The sequence below is a fragment of the Glycine max genome, chromosome 14, assembly GCF_000004515.6.
Source record: "Glycine max cultivar Williams 82 chromosome 14, Glycine_max_v4.0, whole genome shotgun sequence".
NCBI lineage: Eukaryota > Viridiplantae > Streptophyta > Magnoliopsida > Fabales > Fabaceae > Glycine > Glycine max.
The window spans coordinates 16,099,238-16,121,018 of record NC_038250.2 but is presented as its reverse complement, the minus strand read 5'-3'; the positions used below and the strand labels follow the sequence as shown (position 1 = coordinate 16,121,018).

General features: G+C 34.9%; 1 protein-coding gene across 1 annotated transcript; it reads left to right on the top strand.

The window, feature by feature from the left end:
- On the top strand, nucleotides 1-1,076 carry LOC102668450 (protein MAINTENANCE OF MERISTEMS-like). Its single transcript, XM_041009010.1, has 2 exons — nucleotides 1-127; nucleotides 226-1,076. The coding sequence occupies exons 1-2, from the start codon at nucleotides 56-58 to the stop codon at nucleotides 493-495; spliced, it is 342 nt and encodes a 113-aa protein (XP_040864944.1). The 5' UTR covers nucleotides 1-55; the 3' UTR covers nucleotides 496-1,076.
- Nucleotides 1,077-21,781: the final 20,705 nt, after the last annotated feature.

Sequence of the window (21,781 nt, the reverse complement as noted above, 5' to 3'; positions counted from 1 at the left end):
ATTTGGAGGCCCTTCATGACCTCAGTCAGTCCGGGAGGTACGATTGGGGGTGCATATGTACGACCAGCTGAACGATGCTTCTATCAGCAGTAGTCGACAACTTGGCGGTTACATAACACTGCTGCAGGTAACAAACATGTTTTTCATTCGTTGAGGTTCGATAATGTTTAACTTTAAATTTTGTTAGACTTATTAATGTTTATCATTTTGATGTTACCCCTATAGTGCTGGATATATGAGCACTTTCCCTTAGTCGCGGAGTCCACTACTTATCAAGACTACGACGAGGATTCACCGCGTGCCTGTAGGTGGATTGCGACGAAGAAGACCGTGAAGAGCATACATACATCGACGTACAGGGAGCGCCTGGACCGACTCCAGATTCCAGATGTCTATTGGATCCCATATGGGAAACACCGACCGGTTCGGGACTTCCATATGATTTCATGCTATTCCGGTCTCCTGCACTGGGGGCCTATTGCTGTGTATTACTGACCAGAGAGGGTCATGCGGCAGTTTGGATACACCCAGACCATTCCTGCTCCGCTTGTCGATTCATGGGTGTCGTATGATGATATACACGACAGGTGGATGCACTATTCGTATCATATGGTTCCAGCAGGTGAGGTGTGCGTTGTGCCAGGTCAGTGTGCCAGCGACTACATGGACTGGTTCTTCCGCATCTCACATCTTTTCATGACACCAGGCCAGCCATCAGATCCTCTACTAGATGGTCATGCTCCGCAGCCCCGAGTTGCCACTCAGGCCCCAGAGACAGATATCCCTCACGTGCCGGAGGCAGGAGCACCGTTGACATCTGCGAGGCCCGCTGTGGAGGAGCCTAGACATGCAGTGGTAAATAATACTAATAATTTACGTCAATATTTTTATAATAATTTGTGTAACCTGTTTGTTTTGTATTTAACAAGAAGTTTGCCATGGGATTGCTGAGAGGTTGGAGCGCCATCTGAGCCTAGGGGTGGTCACGCCAGGCTCATCGACACATGAGGTGATCGAAGAATGCCTCAGGATGGCCAGGAGTGTCACACAGGACCAACTAGTATATGTTAGGTCTCGACGCAGGTGGCGCACAGATCAGTCGTAGTTTATTTATATATTTTATATTGATATTCAATATATACAGATATTGTACTTGAACCCATTTCATTAGTAATGTTTGTTTTATTTATTTCCATTAGTAATGTTAGTTTTATTTATTTCCATTGATTGTGTATTCCCTTTGCCTAATCTAGCTTATAAAATTTTATAATTTTATTTTATCAAACTAAAAAAAATGTTTTTTTTTAATTTCTCTCCTCAGATAAAAATCCGTATTTATATTTTATAATTTTATAATTAGGTGTAACATTTATATTTTATTTTAAGAGACTAAAAAATATTTTATTTTAATAAAAGATGTGGTGCTGAGGAAGAATGTTTAATTAGAGTGTGGGAAGCATGATGTACTTATCTAAGTATCAATGCTTAAATATTTTATGTGGGTCAATATATTTGTACCTTTAAGAAATGCTACGATATCAAAACATAAGGTTGAGAGATTATGTGTGGGGTTTGTATTAATAACTTTTTTAAAAATTATTGGCTAAGAGTGGTAATTTGTTCAAGTTGTCAAGAGTAAAAATAATGACGGGTTATAGTGAGATTTATTTAAGATGTTTAAAGAGTAAAAAGTAGATATTTCTAGTTAGAAAATGTTATAACACACTTTTAAACACAACTTTTTCGTTGGATTAAATTTATTAAGAACCACAAAATCTTGAGTCTTACAACTAATTTAATGAATCTAATTTTGAATTATTTGTGGAAAGGGTGTAGAAAAGAATAAATTAAACATAAAATGAAAATTGAAATAAAGAAGTTGAAAACATGGACACACATGCTTAAAAAACTTCTAATTAATTTTTTTTTATAATTTTATTCTACCAAATTAAAAAAAATGTTTTTTTTTTAATTTCTCTCCTCAGGTAAAAATCCGTATTTATATTTTATAATTTTATAATTAGGCGTAACATTTATATTTTATTTTAAGAGACTAAAAAATAAAACCTTCTAATTTGAGAGACTGAAAATAAAACCTTCTCATTTGAAGCATTATACAACATATTAAATTAATAATTGACTCATATAATTTATTTATTTTCTTCATTTCCATATTTTGCATCAGAGTTAAATGTACTTTGTTAAATATTTTTAATTAGTTCAACATTAAATTATTTTTAATTGATGGCAAAATGTATTTTAATTAAATTTTAATTTTATAGTAGTTTCTTTAAAAGAAATGAACTACTCGAGTTTAAATAATTAATTGTTATTTTTCGGTTGTTGTAGTTGTTTTTTTTTTATATTTAAAATAAAATTGCAAGACAGACAAAAAAGTAAAAGTAGTAGAAATCAAATTTAACAGAGAACGACAAGTCATCTTTCATTTCCAGAAAAAAAATGATTATGCGATACATGAATTCAAACAGTACATTAACTTCAACATAGTTGAACGAAATTAAATTTACATCAAATACTACAACTAACTCATGCTAATTTTGCGACAAGGACAACTCGTCCTCCATTTCCGGTACAGGTTTATTGAAAACAACTAAAATTTCTATTGGCCCAATCTTTTTCTAGTAGTTAGACTCAATCAACACCTTCATCACATCATCGTTGGTTTTGAATTCAATTATTTCAAATTTTATAACTTTTTCTGAATACTCATGGTAACTTGGTTTCCGAAAAAACAATCGCCTTACCATTTGTGTTTCATCAATACCATAAGGGGGAATCCCAGTAGGCGCAACTTGCTTGATCAAATCCTTCAGTTCATCCATGGTACATCCGGTGGAAATGTCAAACTTTTTGGGATTTTTTCCTGTGAACGAGTAACCAACAAACTCATTTTGGCGTGACATGTTCCACCTCTCATTGTAATATAGCAGGGCATCATGAGTAGGGGTCATAGTAGCTTGAAGTAAGTTTAAAATACCATCTGGGGTTCTAGCAATGCTACATAATAACTCAATCGGACCAATAAACGAAAATTCATGATTACACATTAACATTGTGTTAACATCAACATCATCTTTCAGTTGCATACATTGAAATCGAAATTGATTACCTGCATATGTGAAAGGCTACCAGTAGTAAATTTTATCCAAAAATTGCTTGTCGGTTAGCTTAAGGGTATTGTGTATTCTGGTTTTTAACGTTTGAAAATCACACCCGTTAGGTACTCGAATGGGAACTGGAGTGGAAGCTTGAAAGGAAACACCACTGTCATTGTGAACAATGGATCCATTTGGAAAAATAAAACCTAATGTGGAGTTCTCAACTGTCTGACTGCTTGTCTCTCCCAAGAATGCCATAGTTTTTTTTGTAAGAGTTGGGTTACAATTGAAACTTGTGATTTTTTTACAGTGTTAGGTTGTGTCATATATATAGATGAGTTTTAATATCAGTGTTGCATTTTATAAAGATTAAAAATACGCATGCACATGCTTTCTGTATGTGTTGTAAACTACACCAATGACGTGACATGCTTTAGCTTGCATCAGATCTGCATGCGTAGTCATGCTGTGCAAGGTCCTTTCACGCGGTTTATGTTAATGCAGACAAAAATTTATCATACACGTTGTTTCACAATGTGTTATCAACTCAGACAATGATATATCATACATGCTTTTTTAGAATTAAGTAATAATTTTGTTGTAGACGTAGTCTCTCTTGAATTACATGTTCAATCATCATTTATCTCAACATAGTCTCTCTTGAACATCATGAAGCTCTTGTAATGCTGCATTCTGCTAATATATGGATTTGGCCATGACTTCGCTTGCGGATGACAATTGCTAGACCATAACAATGCTACAGGCGGTAAGAGACAACATTCTTTTAAATAAACTTGTTGTACATGTGAAAAAAGTGTTAACTCAATCCTACAAAACTCATTGCATAAATATAAAAAAAACACTTCATATCTACAATGTACCTCAACAAAATGATTGCCATACACATGACCGATATAAATTATACAATGCAATGAAAAATTTGCCAGCGGTTGACTTCTAAGAGGAAAAAATGTCGTGCTTTGTTGTTTAGACAAGGATACAATGATTATGTTATACCTTGATGCAATGACATGTCCCATGTCCGTTATATCCATCCACTTATCCGTAGTCATCCGAATGAAACAAATATACACGTCAAACTTAATTTCAAAGTTAAGTCTTAAAAATCAAATACATAAATTACATACCTTGGTTAACCCATCAACAAGTAGTGACATCCTTAATTCCTCAAATCTCTCCGTGCCACCAAAGATCTTGATATAGTCTTATGAGAATTTGGCAGGTTCTTTAAGCAAATGGTTGCGGACCACCGACCAAGAGTCTTGACCCATACCTAATAAACCGACAACCGATCGATATCCACAGTTACTATCAGCTTTGACATCAACAATCTTATCAATGAAGTCATGCATAAATGGCTGAAATTGGTCCAACATGGGCATCATCGTTCTTTGATTCGGTTGCTCAGAGAATGATGCAGTACGCCTCACCGACGAATTGCTATTTTGCATAGATTCAAAGGCATCTACATACTCCCAGTAAGATGGATCGCGCTTTGTTGACCTTGGGTTCCTGCTCATAGCTTTCTTCAATGTCCCCTTTGTGTTAACCTTTGCTGGAGGAGGACACATCCAATTCTGATCAGGGTATGCAATTTCCGAAAGTTTAGTCTTCAGAGTAAACTTGCCACAAACATCAAGTTCATTGAATCTTTTGGATATTGTTTCCATTACTTCCTTGATGCTCACCTCGGGCTCAAATAACCCTTGGTCTGAAAAACTGAGTCTCCTCCAGAACATATGGATTGAATCCAGTGGGACGCAACCACTAACATATTTGGATAGCTCACAAGCACAAGGAAGACCAAGCGTGGTTCTCACCATGCAACCACAACTTGAGGGATTCTTGCCAGCATAGTCAACACGCTCTAATTTAGCAGCAATCTGATTTAAAGTATACCTTGAAACCATTCCAAGAAGCCTCCTGTATAAGGTTTTTTGGAACACATGTCCAACGACATGTGTACTTGTTTCAAATGATGCTTTAATCTCTGTGTGCTGCAATGTAATCATATTGTTCATGGCATCCCACACACTGCATAAGTCTCCAATGCTATTTTGTAACAGTCTTTTTAAGGACGAGTGAGCAGATTCAATCCTACATTTCAAATACACAAATAAAAATAAACATATACAATAATACAATTCCATCAATTCATCAACGTTAATAGAAATAGTTGAACAGTTTCATACCTATTTGTTGTTGTGTTTCCTAAGTGCATCACCTTATTAGTCCAGGCGGAAACAAATTTTTCCTTGTGTGGTATTATCCATGTTTCCTTGACATAGTCAACAAACATTGGCCAAGGTGTGCAAGTCATTTCAAACTTCTTCAGGCATTCATCAAACTGCTGTTCTGAAGGACAATCAGTCAGACATCCCCAACAATCCATGACATAATACCAAGCATTTTTTTGCGCAATTAGTGATTTACATTTGGCCTTCACATTCTTGTTTATGTGAAAGCTGCACAACAAATTTGTACATTCAGGGAATACATCCTTCACTGCATTCATCAATACTTGGTCTCTGTCAGTGACAATAACTCTAGGGAGGGCATCATGCTTTAAAAAAAGGCCTTGGAAGCGTTGTAAAGCCCATACCAAATTATTAACGTGTTCACCCTCCATATATGCAAAACCGGAAGAGAATGTCATCTCAGTCAGTGTCACCCCAACAAAATCGAGCAGTGGGAGTCTGTACCGGTTTGTTTTGTAGGTGTTGTCTATCAAAAATACCAAATTACAAGCGTTGACTAACTTCACTACATCAGGGTGACACCAAAAGATATCATGAACCATGTCTCCATCCTTTATTCTGTGCCAATGAATATACTGATCACGTTCAAGAAGCTTCATCAGATGTTGCATTTCAAGATCGCTTCCTCTTATGGAAGAACGGAATGCACTTCTTGCATTGCATATCTGTTTAATGGTCGTACAACTATTGACATTGTGTTCCTTCAGAGTTAGCAGAATGTTTCTTGGCTTCACCATGGGCTTCCTCATATCAACAATAAGTGTTTTTTCAACTTTAGTCAATCATCCCGCATATGGATGTCCAACTAATGACTTGGCCAATTCATGATTATGCACTCCACAAATCAACTTCACCATCTAACCTTCTCCTCCAACCACTGGCTTGCAACGAAGCTTGAAGGGACACCCACATTTCCTAGTCCCAATGTCTCTTCTGATAAATTCTTTTTTCCTACACCTATACTCGCCACTCTTTTCACAACCAATTAACACAAATGTAGTCCTTCCTCTACTACCTGTGTTTGTGTTCGACCTTAAAATCACCTCCACAAATCCGTTTTCATGAGCAACGGATCGAGCCTACCGCAAAACATCCTCTCGGCACTCAAACACCTACAAAGCAATCCACATAATTTAAGTTTTCTACCCGTATTCATTTTATTAAATATGTGACAAACATTAACATTATAACCTGAGAAGTATTGAATGCATCGGAACAATCAACATGTGGTTCATTCACACCACATGCTTCTTCATTTTCATAATCCATATCCGCTTGTTTAGACATTATTTCATACATCCACTCATCTTCGTCCATCTAACCAACTTAAACAAAAAATGGCCATACAAACAAATTAATAATTTTAAAAAAATGGAAACTGAATTAAAAAAACATCACACTTTAAAAATACTTACTCTTCTTACAGATCAATTTGATTCGTAAGTAATCTGTACGTTCGTGACACAGCCACCACCTTCTGTGTACCTCGTTTGCCGCCGTCGACCACCGCAATGCACCTTTACCTTCACCGCACCTAACTATTCACAACGAACCAATGAATCCGAGACAATACCATATGAAAACCACAAAAACAGAGAAAAACAACGAACAAAAATGGCAGCTGTGAAGCGCAGGAAAAAAAAGCTATTATAAGGAAAAAAAGGCCAAGGGCATTTTTGCCATTTATAAATTTTGCTGGGTGCACTTAGCAGCACTCTAAGTTTAAATTCCATTACTGAAAAAAGAAATTACTGCTTAGCCTTGATTTCACATAGCTATTGACTTGAGTTGTTTTGCTAAAAGGTTTACTCCAAATCCTGTACTCTCTGAGAGAAATGTTTGCCAACTAAGTCTTATGAAAATAAAATGAATAATTATCTTATTTTGTTAGTTTTTTTTCATAAATACTTGTAACCAAAGAAAATAAGAAATATAAAATAATTATGTTTCATAAGTTAAAATTAATTTATACATAAATTTCTAGATGTTTTTTCATTTTAATTTATTTTTTAAAGTTGAACCAAATGAAAGTACACTTAATAACCGAATAATAATTCATGATAAAAATTCTAAATATTAATCCACGAATTCTAATTCGCTTATTCCCTTACAAATCTCTACTGCAACAATTGAAAAATCTTCGACGACTTCAAGAACATAGAAGCTCCGATGATGATTTTAATATGGTGGGGTTTTGTCAGGGGTTTCATTGTGGGTTTGGCTAAATTCGTCATTCAATCTATAAAAAAAATTATGGGTTGAGTTGGATTAAATATGTGTAATTTGATCATAAACAGGTTAGGTCGAGTTAGGTTTATCAGACTAAATATATTTTTTTTAAAATTATTTTGTAAAAAATATTTTTTAAAATAATAATTTATTTTTATCTAAGACTTTATAAATATATAATAATTAAATACACTTAAAAGAGATCAAATTATAACAATATTTGACTAATAAAAATGATTTTAATGTCAATACGATATTTTTATTTTAGATAAAAATAATATATTGTATTAGCATACGGGAACATAATCAAATATAAAAATAATTTAAAAAGAAAAAATTATAAATGATTTAATTTAATAATTTGATAAATTATGAGTTAAAAATTGGAAGAATTCATTTTTGTTATTAATAGATTGTGAAGCAGAAAAGACTAACAATATATTTATTTATACCTAGAAAACAAGTAAAGATCACGGTCAAGAATTATTTTATCAACTGTCATATACTTCATATATACCATTCGACACTTTTTTTAGTACACAATAAAAAATAATAATTCCATTTTTTAAAATTTCATATTGATAGAAATAGAAAAGACTAATACCAAATTCATACAAAAATTCAGGAGAAGAAAAAGTTGATGTGTTTTACATTTAATAATTAATTTATATATAATAATAAATTTAATTACATAGTATGGATTAGGTTGGGTTCAAAAAAATAATACATATTGTGTAACCTATTTAAAATCGAATTTTAATTGGATTAAGTTGGATTTCATCCGAACACTTTACAAAACCTAATCCAATTGAGTCGATTTGGGTCACCAGTAAATCGAGACCCCTGAATATCCCTAGATTTTGTTCCCAGACCAGCATGCACTACCTGACCATGTTCACAGGTGGAGCTCGTGGGAAGAACCAATTTGAAGAATGAAAGAGTATTAAGATTTCTGTTGAGACCTGATCCGCATTCATGTAGAAGTTACCAATAGTAGCTCCAGCTTTTTTATCTCAAAATTGACGTGACTTTACGGAGATACACGCGCCTAGAACATGTCTTCAAACGTGGTATGAAGTTCACAAGGTTATTAATTTTTGGTGACGGAAAGTTGTTGGCAAGGAATTCGATGTAGCAAGAAATGACGTCGTTTTTCCCAACGGAGTTGGATGAGAACAAAGACGATTTCATGGTGTTGGAGAATCCAATTTTTGTGAGTAATTCCTCCTCCATACATATAAGTCATATAGCCGACCCTTTCTAGTGGAATAAGACTTTATTGTTATCGGAGAATCCATGTTTTCAAAGTCCGGATGCTTGTTGACAAGAGAAGACACCGACTTTGTTTAAGAGTGTGGGTGCCATTAGGGAGAAAAAACATGGACTGGCCTTCCATCAGGGTCCCAATGCTGAGGTATCTGGCAAAAGTTTTGTGAGGGAGGAGGAATATTTTGTGTAGTTTGCAGTCAATGATGTGGTTAAAAAGAGCAGTACTCATTAATCATCCATGCCACCTTTTTCTTTTCCTTGCTCAGACCTCGTAAGCTCCTTTCCACAAACCTCTAAGGTTATAGTGATTATAGCTGGTAAAGGATAATGTCTCAAACACTATGAAGACTTTCTATTTTCCAAGGGATATTGCAATAATATTTGGTCAAATTTTTCATGTGTCAAATTAAAGCTAAAATTGAAAATTTGAAAAGTGAAACATCTCAAAGGAAGATCATGGTATTGGGTCAAGACTTCAAGTGTTGTGTATATGTCTTTCAAGTTGTTGATAAGGTTCTTTAAGCTCCTCATTTTAGGTTGTTCAGCCTTAAGTAGTAAAGTCTTCTTCAGATCTAATCCCTTGTTTCCTCTGAAATGTCTCACTAGTCTGTGGTCGACAATCTTGGAATTGAATGCCGCATGTTATGATGATTTTATCTTGTGTTCTTTTGGATGAAACGTGATGATAAAAAACGTGTATGATGTTGCCATGAAATGTTACGATGGAGAAGGTGAAAGCTTTATGGATTACACATGTACGATGTACCTTTCTTAGGTAATTCTATGGTTCTAAATCTTGTACCAAGAGCCAAGAATGTTGTTTCCAAATATTATGCATACTACTGGTAAAGTATTAAAAGTGACAATAGCCATGAAAGAAAAATCTAACTCTACAAGAGACTTTTCCGATAACCAAATAGAATTTACATCTAAAAAGCTAACACTACTTACCCTTTTTACCTATCTCAAGTAATACTAAAAATCCAGGTATAAGACTCGTCTTATAGGTGTATGGGGGAGATTGTGTAAGAAAGGTATGTGCTAAACCACACATTCTTCAAAACAAGTAGTAAATGTATAATTAGTTCAAAAACATGAAAGATATATTTACAAAAAAGTATAAAACACAAGACGTGAATAGAATCACAAGAAATACAATAAAAGCAAATACAAATTAAATGAGATAAATAAACTGATAGGTATTAATTTATTTAATTAATTATGAAAAATTTAACTCCAAAAACACTTTTTCAGTTATATCACACTACCACAAAAACAAGCTTCTACATCGGTGGAAAACCAGCATCTACGACGGGCCCAACACCGTCTTTGTTCCAGGTGTCGTTGTATGTCGACAACAACGACATCGGTCAACTAGCACCCGTCTTTGTAATGGAAAAAAACAACGTCAGTGGCTAGAAAAGAACCCGTCGTTGTTGTGATCCATTTCAACGACGGGTATGCCAAAACACGTCGTTGTTTTGTCCCATTTCAACGTCGGGTAGCCTAACACACGTCGTTGTATGCTTCCATTTCAACGTCGGGTTAGAAAGGCCCGACGTTGTTTTCCAGCATATCAACGTCGGTGTCCGTAGCACCCGTCGTTGTTGGAAAAGAACAATATAAAGACGGATTTAGTATACGACCGTCGTTGATGTATTTTTCCTGCTGACGAAATTTGTGTTATGCCATTCAAATTTCAAAAACAAAGCTACATTTATATACAACAAACATATATATATGAAAACGAAAAAAAACCCAGAAAGAGTGAAGTCTCATGAAGTTCCATATATTTATATAAGTAATCAAGGGTGTAATAGTTAATGTTTGGATCAATATATGACACATACTACAGCTTCAACCTGAAAGAGTGAAGTCCCATTACTATGAGAATAGCTCTAATGACCCCTGAAATCAGCTGCAGATAAATCCACTGTTTCAGAGCTATAGCTCTGTTATGAACAGAGAAACCTCAATGCAGGGCAGCATAGACATAGCAACAAACATAGAAGGTGAACACACAAGCACAGGGGTGCAGAAAGAAACAATAGTCAAAAGGAAGGTCAAAAAGCCCACTTATCTGAAGGACTTCGTCTGAAGGAATCTATAGGAAATTGCCAGCTCAGACAATCTTCCACAATCCTCCTGCTGATGCTGCGTATCTGAGGAAAAAGCATCCATAACAAAATTAGTTATATTCCTAGGATTATACCAATTCTAGAAGGAAATTATTCCTTTCTAAGGATCTATAAATACTATGTAAATAATAGAAGGATTAATAAGAGAAAAAGCTGGAATTCCTTATCTTAGAACTTCTCTGATTTTCATTCTCTTCTCTGGAGGCGCTGAACCTCTAAATCAGCCCAAATCCTAACATGCTCTAATGACTATAACTTTTTAAGATTGTCATGTTTCAACTTTTATGTAAGAAACACCAAACTTTTAGTTTATGCTACAAGAGTGAGTCAATTAAAACGTTTAAGCTTCTTTCTTTGTGCCTAAAACAAGATATGTTCATTGGGAGTGAATATGAGTATTGAGTACTTACCCTCCAAGATATATTTTTTCTGAAAGGATGAAGGCACCCATGATGGCTACGATAATCATCATCAAAGGGCTGAAAGCAGTAACGAAATCTTATTAGTTAATAACACTTCATTTGTTCACTTAACTGCTGCAGTGGCAAGCTTGGTGGTACTATAGCTGCACTAAATTGTTGCTGTGGTAATCAAATGCAGATGCAATGCAGTAGAAGGGGGTAAAGACAATATATTACTACAATTATATGAAATTGAGTAGGTAATACTAAGAACAGAATATTAGTAGCATGACCGAAAATAAAATAGCCGCTGTGTCAAATAACATAACAATTGTCTCAAATACAGGAAAAAAAATACTCCAACGCCATCATTAGCCGTTTTGACTTATTGCTGTCTTTAAAAAAAATGCTGCCCATTTCTTTCGAATTGTGGTGATGATGTCGAAGTCCAACGGTGTGTCATTAGCAAACCACTACAAGTATTCATAATTGTAAGTTAGTACTGCAAATATAAAAATTCAGTTCCAATTGTACTGAAGTTTATGCATACCATGGACCAATCACTCTTTATGTCGCTGGTTATGATGTTCCAGATCCAATGCATTATGTAATATCCACATTCATAACAACCGGTTTGAACGTGACTCTACATATGGAAAACATTTGAACATCGTATACATTACATAAGTTCATGACTTAACTAGACAACACTAACGCATGGTACATAGCTGACTTACCTTTACTTCAATCCACTTAGGTGCAACTGCCTTAGTTTCAGGAGACAAGGTCTTCTTCAATTTTGTCATTACACTGCTTTTAAAAAACCACATCAACGCATATACAACAAAATGCCAATCAATAATGACCATTAAAGAAGGCTTGTAAAAAGTTATATGGTATGAGATAGCCTATTAATTGTAGCTTTGATATGCATATCAGGTTTCCTACGCAAAGAACAGAACCAAACAACAACATGTTGCCTAGGACACAAAATTACGAGTTGCCAATGTGCCCTGCATGTCATTCACATTAGATACGTATACACCCAAACATCATTTGAAGTATGTTTGTTAAATAGTACTTACTGATGGAAGTAAGGTCCAATGTACACCTCTCGGTCAGATTCCTTAAGCCATCTTTCAAGATATTGTTCGCATTCGCTGCGTCTATCCTTTGAACAAACCAACGACTGTGGCTCAAGGAATGCATACATGAAACCTTGACTGAATATCTAACTCCACTCATGCATATACCTATTCACATGATTTGAAAGTATTGTAGTGGATCATGATATAGAATGAATGAGGAATAAATAAATGAAGGATTTTACTTACATTAACCATAATTGTATGACAGATATGTTCAGACTTTTGTCTCCTGCTATTATTTCAGTAACATCTGAATATGTGATGAATATCGATGTAGATGCATCTACAATTCCAAGAAAGCTCCCATCAAAGCTGACTTCAAGTGGCTTGTCGTAAATATCGAAACTGTACTTCATCAATCCACGCAATGGATCATCTGCGTCCACATTAGCCGGCTTCGGCACATGTGCATCCTCGTTGTGTGGAATACTTTGTGGATGCTACATGGTTAATGAAAGTGGGTGAGTATTTGTACTGTAATCTATGAATGTTTTACTTTACGTATGTCAAATCAAACATGTTACCTCATCTAATACAGCTTTCACAAGGTGTGTGGGCCAAGCTACAAATGTATAGACGGCCTGCTTCACATATTGTATTTCTGAGGTGGCATAGGGGACCTCAGCCTCAGGATCAATAACTGTTTCTACACTTACCCTGACAACATCATCTGCATATGCCACTGTGTGTATGATTGAATCCCCCTCCATTATTTTCCCCATGGCCACCAACCTTAAATGAACCATAAACAAAGCTTGTTTTAATGCATATAAAACACAAACTAAACCATGAACAAAACACAAACCAAACCCAACAATTACAGCTGCAAGAAAAAACAAAACTCCGATTCAATTGTAAGTAAGGTAATATTTCTACAAACCTTTGTGTACCATCGTTACGCTGCACAAACAGTCCCATCAATGGTATGGCATTAGCATCATGTTCTTGTGAAGCCTGCGCATTGGTAACAACATTACTTCCCTGTGTGCTGACACGCGCACCTAGTTGTTGTATGTCCGGCTGAATTTGGAGTGCCTCTTGGGATCCTTTATTTGACAACTCTTTTTTAATAGCCTCTTTCAATGCATTGGTCATTATTTCCAAGCTCCTTCTATTTTCCTCTTCTAGCTGAGTCCTCAATTCTTCCTTAATTTGAGTCCTCAATTCTTCCCTAATCTGGCCAGTCATGTCTTCCCTAAGCCTTGCAACAACTTCATCTAGTTGTTGTTGGCTGATGGACGTGGATGAGCTGCTGCATGTCCTTGATGCCCTTCCGTAGTACTGAGTAATAGTCACACCTGAGCCTGCTGCCCGAACGCGACCCCCATGGTCAGGTCGGCCAATGGCAGTGTTCAGTATGTCTTGCCGACCATGGGGTACAAACGAACCCTGCGTTACCTGCTCTTCTAAGGAGTCTTACACAAAACAAGTGACACAAAAATACACAACGTGCAGTCATTTTCATTACAAAATACTTAAACATATGAACATTGCAACATATTGGTGAACTTACTATTTTATCTGCAATTTCCTGTGCGGAGTCAGATGTCATATTGCCAACAGCCCTAGTCCGAGCAACCTTCCACTTAACATGCCTTTTTATTGGGGATGGGGGTTCATCAACACTTGCTGGATTTTCACTCAACAATGCTTCCTCTTGTATCCTTTTTCGTTTCTGGTCTAACAATTTCTTCTCAAGCAAATCATATCCCCCACGTGAAAGTACGTGAGGGCAGTCGTTGTGTTTTTGAATTGATTGTGCTCGTTTCCTAATACCCTGTAATGTGACATACATAATTGCGGAGATTTTTTTGAAATTAAAATAATCAAATTGGCAAAAAAATATTCATTTGAAGTTACCATAAATAGATTCAACTAACCTCCCAGTTAGGTGTCAGGCGGGTTTCTTCAAATTGTTTCCACGCTTCAGGATCTAGTCCATATTTTGTCACAACATCCTGTGTTTGTTGACCTTCAGTCTTACCAAACACAAATTTGCTAGTCAATGTGGACTTAAATTGCCGCTATCTCGTCGCTACTGTTGACATAACCTTCGTCTTCACCTTCGTAGCTTCTGCGATATCAAACTTTGCCTACATAAATACATTAGTCAAAATTTGTGGAAAAAGGTAGCCAAATGTATATCATTATACAATACTAGCAATCAATAGTTTAATGACAATGTTCTGCCACAATACCCCCAGTAAAGCAAAAGCATCCAATCAGCATATAATGTAAGTTTACCATGCAGTCACAACCATCAAATTTAACATCCAAATTGAAGAAATAATAAATGAAAAAAAAATTGTGACACTCACTAATAACAGTTATTGCCTTAAAGTATGAATTCGTAGAAAAACTTGTTTTCATGGTTTGTTAAGAACATGCTTCAGCCTTCGCACAAATTGAGTTTTTATCAATGATGTTATTGATAATCCATGTACATTGATAATTCTTAAGTAATTTGAAATCATTACTAAAACATTGATTTCCCATGTTTTCTGCACAGTACTAAAAACAACAGAGTAATAATCAAAACTTATGGCATACGCAGATTATTCACTAGTAAAACAAAAGAAAAGTCGGTGCAGGTGATTAGTGAATTCATCTTCCAACTATGCAGATACTATTTGCTGTTTTCCAAAATTTGGGTGCTAGAATTTCATGGTTCAATCACAAATTACCTTTATGCTGATGTTGTTATCACAAATTACCAACTATGCATTATAATTAATTTGTGGACATCATACCACCTATTTAACACCTAACATCTAATTAAATATTGAGATACATGGTTAAAAAATATAAATATAATAAATTATATGATGTGATAGAAGAAGAAACAAAATATAGTCAAAGTGTTTAAAATAGAAGAATACCTACCTTTTATTACAAATTTAAAAAAATATGAAGAGGTATTTATCTCTCACAAGGCGACAAAAAAGGTCTGAATGTATGCTGTAAGAGGTATTTACGTTTGATGCCTAATTATCTCCGAAGAAACATGTCTTAAATTAATTCAAAATCTTACGTAAAATAAGCCAAGAAATTGACAGATCAAAAAACCAAATGCTGGTAACAGAATTGCAAAAAAAAGGACCAGCAGTGCTAGTATTGAAAATTTTATTTCAGCTATGTACAAACAGGTTATTCAACCAAGAAGCAATGTGCCCTTCAATCCAAAAACTTACTAAAAATGAATCTGAAATCCACAAATAATGCACTAACAACAAATCTACACATTTTGCAAGCAAGGAAAGTTCACAAGCCTAGGCATCATCACTCCAATCAAATGTGTCAGCAATTAACTTCAAACTAGATAAGCTCAGCAGCAACAGAATTAAAATTCTTCAAATTCGAAGCAGAAACCCCATCCTGTTTCGAAGTAGTCTCACTCTGACCTAAAATGTGGAATATCTTCCACTCACAAACCTGTTGGAGCTACCAGATACTTGTTCAGCTGAATTAGAACTATGTTCCGTCCCATCAACATCTCTAAGAAATTCAGGCTCCTTAGTGGTAACCATGAAGTCCATCAAGTTGCGGCTAAACCCCAAATCAGAATACACCCTCAAGGCATCCTAGATATGAAAATAGATACTACTAGATATAGCAGTGGCATAACATAAAAAAAACTGATATATTGAATAATATCACAATAAAGCACCCATATATATGTTCATATCCTCTACTGTCAAATCAGACAAAGAACTCATATGACTGTGTCTCATTCCTTATGCAGTAGCCATAAAGCCAAATGAAAACAAGCTAAGACTAAGGCCTAATGATTTCATAAAATAATACATTAACGTACATGCTTCTTTTACTTATTTTGACAGTCTCATGCTATGATATATAAACATATTATGTATAAACATAATATTTTGACAGTCTCATGCTTCCTTCATTTTTTATTTGCCATTCAGCTACACGTGTTTTATTTTTGTATCCTTATACAAATTAAAGGAATTGTAATTAAAAATGTATGTGCCTGGTAAAATAATTGCTGCAATGGCATGTTGAAGAGTTAAACAATATCAGAGGCAAAGAAGTTAACATAGACAATCAAAGGCTTGAGAAGGGAGATTATAGTGAAATCAAATGAATCATTGCAGCCCAGGTCTAATTCTAATTCTTAATTATGGCAGGGAGATTATAGTGAAGTCAAAGGAATCACTGCAGCACATGTTAAAAAATTGTCTTATTATAAATTTATTAATATTTCTAAAATTAAGTTAAAATTTAAAATGATAGGTATCATAATTTGTGATTAGCAAGTACTTTATATTATCAGTAGATCACCTTTAAATTCATATTTATATTTAAAAAACGACCTAAGTAGATTAACAAAATTAGATATTGAAGTAAAATTGTAATTAAAAAAATACCACATAATTTAAAAGTTACATTTTAAATTACTTGTTTAGCTGTTATTCCTTATGGTTCGAGTAATAATAACGATAACAATTCAGCCTGAATTGTTTCAGATTAATTTTCTTTTTTGCAGAAAACAAATATGGGAACGAGTAACAATTTGAAGGTTGTACATTCAGGAACTAAAAAATTCAAAATAGCTAGTAATAAGAGGGATTTGTTTTTGGGATTTTCTGAGCACCAATAGCGGGTACGCTAGAAGCTTGCACTTGAGGAGGGAAGCATATTGGCAGCTAATAAACAACTTTCTTAACTATTTGCCGTTCAGATTTGACTGTTTCTTTTGGTAATATGTAAATATAAATAGTATAAGGCTATGGCTTATGGACATGGTCTTTTTGACCCCTAACAATCTTAGAAGTCAATATAGACCATGTTTTTACGCCATAGCTTATACTATTGTGATGTACATATTAACAAGAAGAACCAGGAAAGTCTGAAGGACAAGTAGTTAAGAAAGTTGTTCATTATCTGCAAACATCCTTCCCTCCTCAAGTGCAAGCTTCTTGCGTAGCCGCTCTTGGTGCTGAGAAAATCCCAAAAACAAATCCCTCTTATTACTAGCTATTTTGAATTCTTTAGTTCCTGAATGTACAACTTTCAAATTGTTGGTCGTTCCCCTCTTTGTTTTATGCAAAAAATGAAATCAATATCAAACAAAACATGCATACAATTGTCATCGTTATTGCTACTTGAACCATAAGGAATAACATCTAAAGAAGTACTTTAAAACGTTTATTTATTTTTTTTGCTATTTTTTGAATTACAATTTTACTTCAATATCTAATTTTTTAATGTACTTAGGTGGAGGATGTTGACGAAGAGAAGGAGAAGGAAGAAAAAAATTTAAAGAAGATTAAGGAAGTGCCACATTTTTTTTTTTCCTCAGCAAGGAAGTGTCACATGAATGCTCGTTGGTGAACAAGCATAAGGCCATTTGGATGACAGAGCCTGAGGAGATCACAAAGGAGGAGTATTATGCTTTCTACAAGAGTCTCAGCAATGACTGGAAGAGCATTTGCCTGTGAAACACTTCTCAGGTGAGGGACACTTGGACTTTAAGCCTATCCTCTTTGTTCCTAAGAGGGCACCTTTTGACAAGTTGACACAAGGAAGAAGCCTAACAATATTCAGCTTGGTGTGATTTAAACAAGGAAATAACTTAAGACTTGCAATTGTAACTTACCTCTTCATCTCTTTTATGTTAAAGTTGTTGACAATGTGCATGGCACAATAAACAAGGAAATAACTTCTGCCTGCTCGTACAAAGATGCTGCTTCCAAGGATTCTGCAGACGAATTTGTGATGTCCCCAGCACAAACTGCTAGACATGAATTTTTAGCATGCTAAAAATTGTCCTACCCCACCCCAGCAACTGCAAGATTTAAGTTCTATTGGAACAGTAAATACAGGGCTGAAAACTGTAAATAAGACTGATAAACTTGTGCACCCTATGAAGATTTTAGTTTCTAACATTTTGTTCAATACTAAATTTCATATACCAGAAGTTAGGTTTGACTAATCTTTCTGGATTCTATATGGTGAGGATGACCAAGTAACTGTTAAATCAATCAGCAAGCAACTCCATGATGTGGTGTGGACTCGAGCTTAGATAAGACACTAGAGCTGTATACATGAATATGTTGTATGTTTCTATTGCAGGTAGAGACACCTGAAAATATGAAGTTTGTGTTCTCAGACAATATCAATGACCTTAGAAATATTGGATAGAAAGTAGAAATAATAAAACAAGGATTTGTTTCTTTGCTGACCCAAATAATGTCTTCGAAGAGGCCAAAGAAGTCTTGTTTGGGAAATATTTTTGGAAGGCCCTTTCAATAATTGTTATTTGATTAATTTCATGTTTGTTCTCTAAGTTCTCTTATACCATTTGAAGCCAGAGAAGATCTCAAGTAAACTTTTGTTTTGCAAACTTTAGCTTCCTTGTCTCAGATAACAGAAACATATCCTTAAATTACTCAAGCAGATTGGCATAATTTACTTGAAGCAGACTAATCAATTCAAGATACAAGTAACTTTTGCCAAGCTTAAAATTAAATTATGTGGGAGCAGAAACAAAGTTAATTTTTGAAACATAAGAGGCTAAGAGGTTTGAAAGTAAGATTTTAATAGTGCATTATCTAACAATCAACAGTATTTCTAATTGAGCAAAGGGTACTTGCATGATAGTACCATAATACAGGTATTAAAGATTTGAAGAAATTTAATGAGGCCTTGCTGGGCAAATGGGGCTGGGAATTGGCGACTAATCAGAATCACTTTTGGGCCAGAATTGTAATGTCCAAGTATGGTGGCTGGAATGCTCTGATTCATGGCAGAAACTCCATAGCTTTCTCTAACTGGTGGAAGGACTTAAAATCTATTTTTCAGCAGCAGCACACTAATAGGCTGTCCAATAATTTGTGTTGGAAGTTGGGTAATGGGGCTAAAATCAGGTTCTGGAAGGATAAATGGAGGGAGGATGATTTAACTCTTCAAGAAAAATACCCTACTTTGTATCAAGTGAGCTACCAGCAGGATTCTTCTATCAGCCTAATGGGAATTCTTGTTGATAATAAATGGGAATGGAGGATGCAATGGAGGAGAAACTTCTTTGACCATGAAATCGATATGGTAGCAGCCTTTATGGATGAGATTGATGCTGTCCAGATTTGCCCAACCAGTATGGACTCCCTTATTTGGAAGGCTGATCCTAGTGGAACCTATTCCACATAGTCAGCCTACAATATCCTCAAGAATGATGGCAGATCTGTTAATGACGACAGAGCTTTTAAGATTATTTGGAATCTGAAAATCCCCCCAAGAGCAATTGCCTTCTGTTGGAGAATTTTCAGAAACAGATTGCCTACTAAGGCTAACTTGAGGAAGAGACACATCACTTTGCCTTCGTATAGGTGCCCGTTATGTGATAGTGAAGAGGAAGATGGTTAAAAGGAATAGACAAAGAGTTTCATATTCATTTTAACCAATGGTCTAGCAACTTGCAGGAGGAACTGTCCTAGGGGGGTTTTCTCTGTTATTTATTTTTAGCTGTTGGGTGCTTTGTTCTACTGTAGTGGGGTTTGGCAATTCTATGCCTTTGTAACCACATATCTTTTACCTCAGTACCTCTAGTACTGATTTATATATAATACTACATTATTTTTGCTGTGCAAAAAAAACAATTTTTGCACAATTCCCAGTACACCAAACTGATATGGGAACATATATAAGAAAATCTGGAAGTTGAAAGACAAAGATTTTAATACGAGCTTCATATAATGATAAGGATGATAATAAATATTGATACAAAAATGCATAATAATAAATTATTTAATAACTCATTTTCAGTACCTTCATATATGATAAGGATGAATACTAGAGTAATTTTCTTTGCACAGCTTCAGGTTTTGTTCTCAGATGTGCTTAACGTTATTAACCTTAATTTGGACTTTGTTTTGAAAACATATTAAAAATATTATTATTTAAAGAGTGTTTTAAAACATTTGATTTTATTGTAAATTTTTCAAACACAAAATAGTTTGTTAATATAAAAACATTATACTTACACAAGATTAAGTATTAACTGTGTGATAATCTCTTTTTCTGGTACCACTGGTACTGGTTCTCTTATTAATAATATATATATTTTCAGCCTTCCAAAAAAAAACTGTGATAAAAATGCTATTAAGTATTAACTGAGTTTGTATAATTCTAAGTGTCTGTAAAAAACAAAAAAGAAAAGAAGTTCCTATTAATCATAATATTTGGAGGGCCACTGGATTATGTGGATTGGAAAGCAATGCTTTATTTGGCAGTGCAAGTGGGTAGGCAGCTATTTTCATAGTTTTAGGAAATTTGGGATGTTTACAGTGATACAAATCAATTTATTCCATACAAAAATAGTATAACATAAAAATCAAACTTCTGGTTACATTAGCATAAAAAATAATATGCATTACCCTATTAAGTATTTAAGGATAAAAATACTACCCCTGCTTCCTAACACAAAACCCATGCCAATTTTCATTTGTTTAAGTTATCAATTTAAATTTGTGAACTTATTATACACATGATTTGTTCTGGTCTCTAACTTTGATCTGCCAATATTTGTTCTCAACCTCATCTAACTAACTAATATTGATGTTTAAAATAAAAACTGCCCCTGTGCTGTTCTTTACAAATATAGGAGTCTAGGATAGTGATTAACTATTCAAATAAAGGACAAGTCATTTAAAATAAAGGGCATCAAACACATGTAGAGATTATAAAGGACAACTATTTGTTATAGTCAATTATGTTTTGAACAGAAAAATTGATTCTTAATTCAAATATTGTAATTGGTATGAAGGACTTACTAGAATGTCATTCCACACAATCTCCTTTAGCGTTTCAGGTACGCCTTTCCAATTATTGTGGATAATGGGAACCTTTTCTCGCGCCACTACGCCTAGGTAGCTGTGGAACTTTTCACGCATCGGTCCGGATGCTCTCCCGGTAGCGGGATCCACATAAACAGCCGGTCTGGGCTGATCCACGGTTCTTAATGTCAATGTTCTCAGCCGTGTCGTTGTTCTACTCCTCTTGGAAGTCGCCTCTGATTGACCATCGAACTGTGGAGGAGACGTCGGATCTGTGGCCATGATCCTGTAAATAAAATACACAATTAATATTAACGATTACATTTAGACATTAACAAAAGCAAAGGCGTAAAACTAACATAATCATTATATTTACACATTAAACAAAGCATTACTTTCGCAC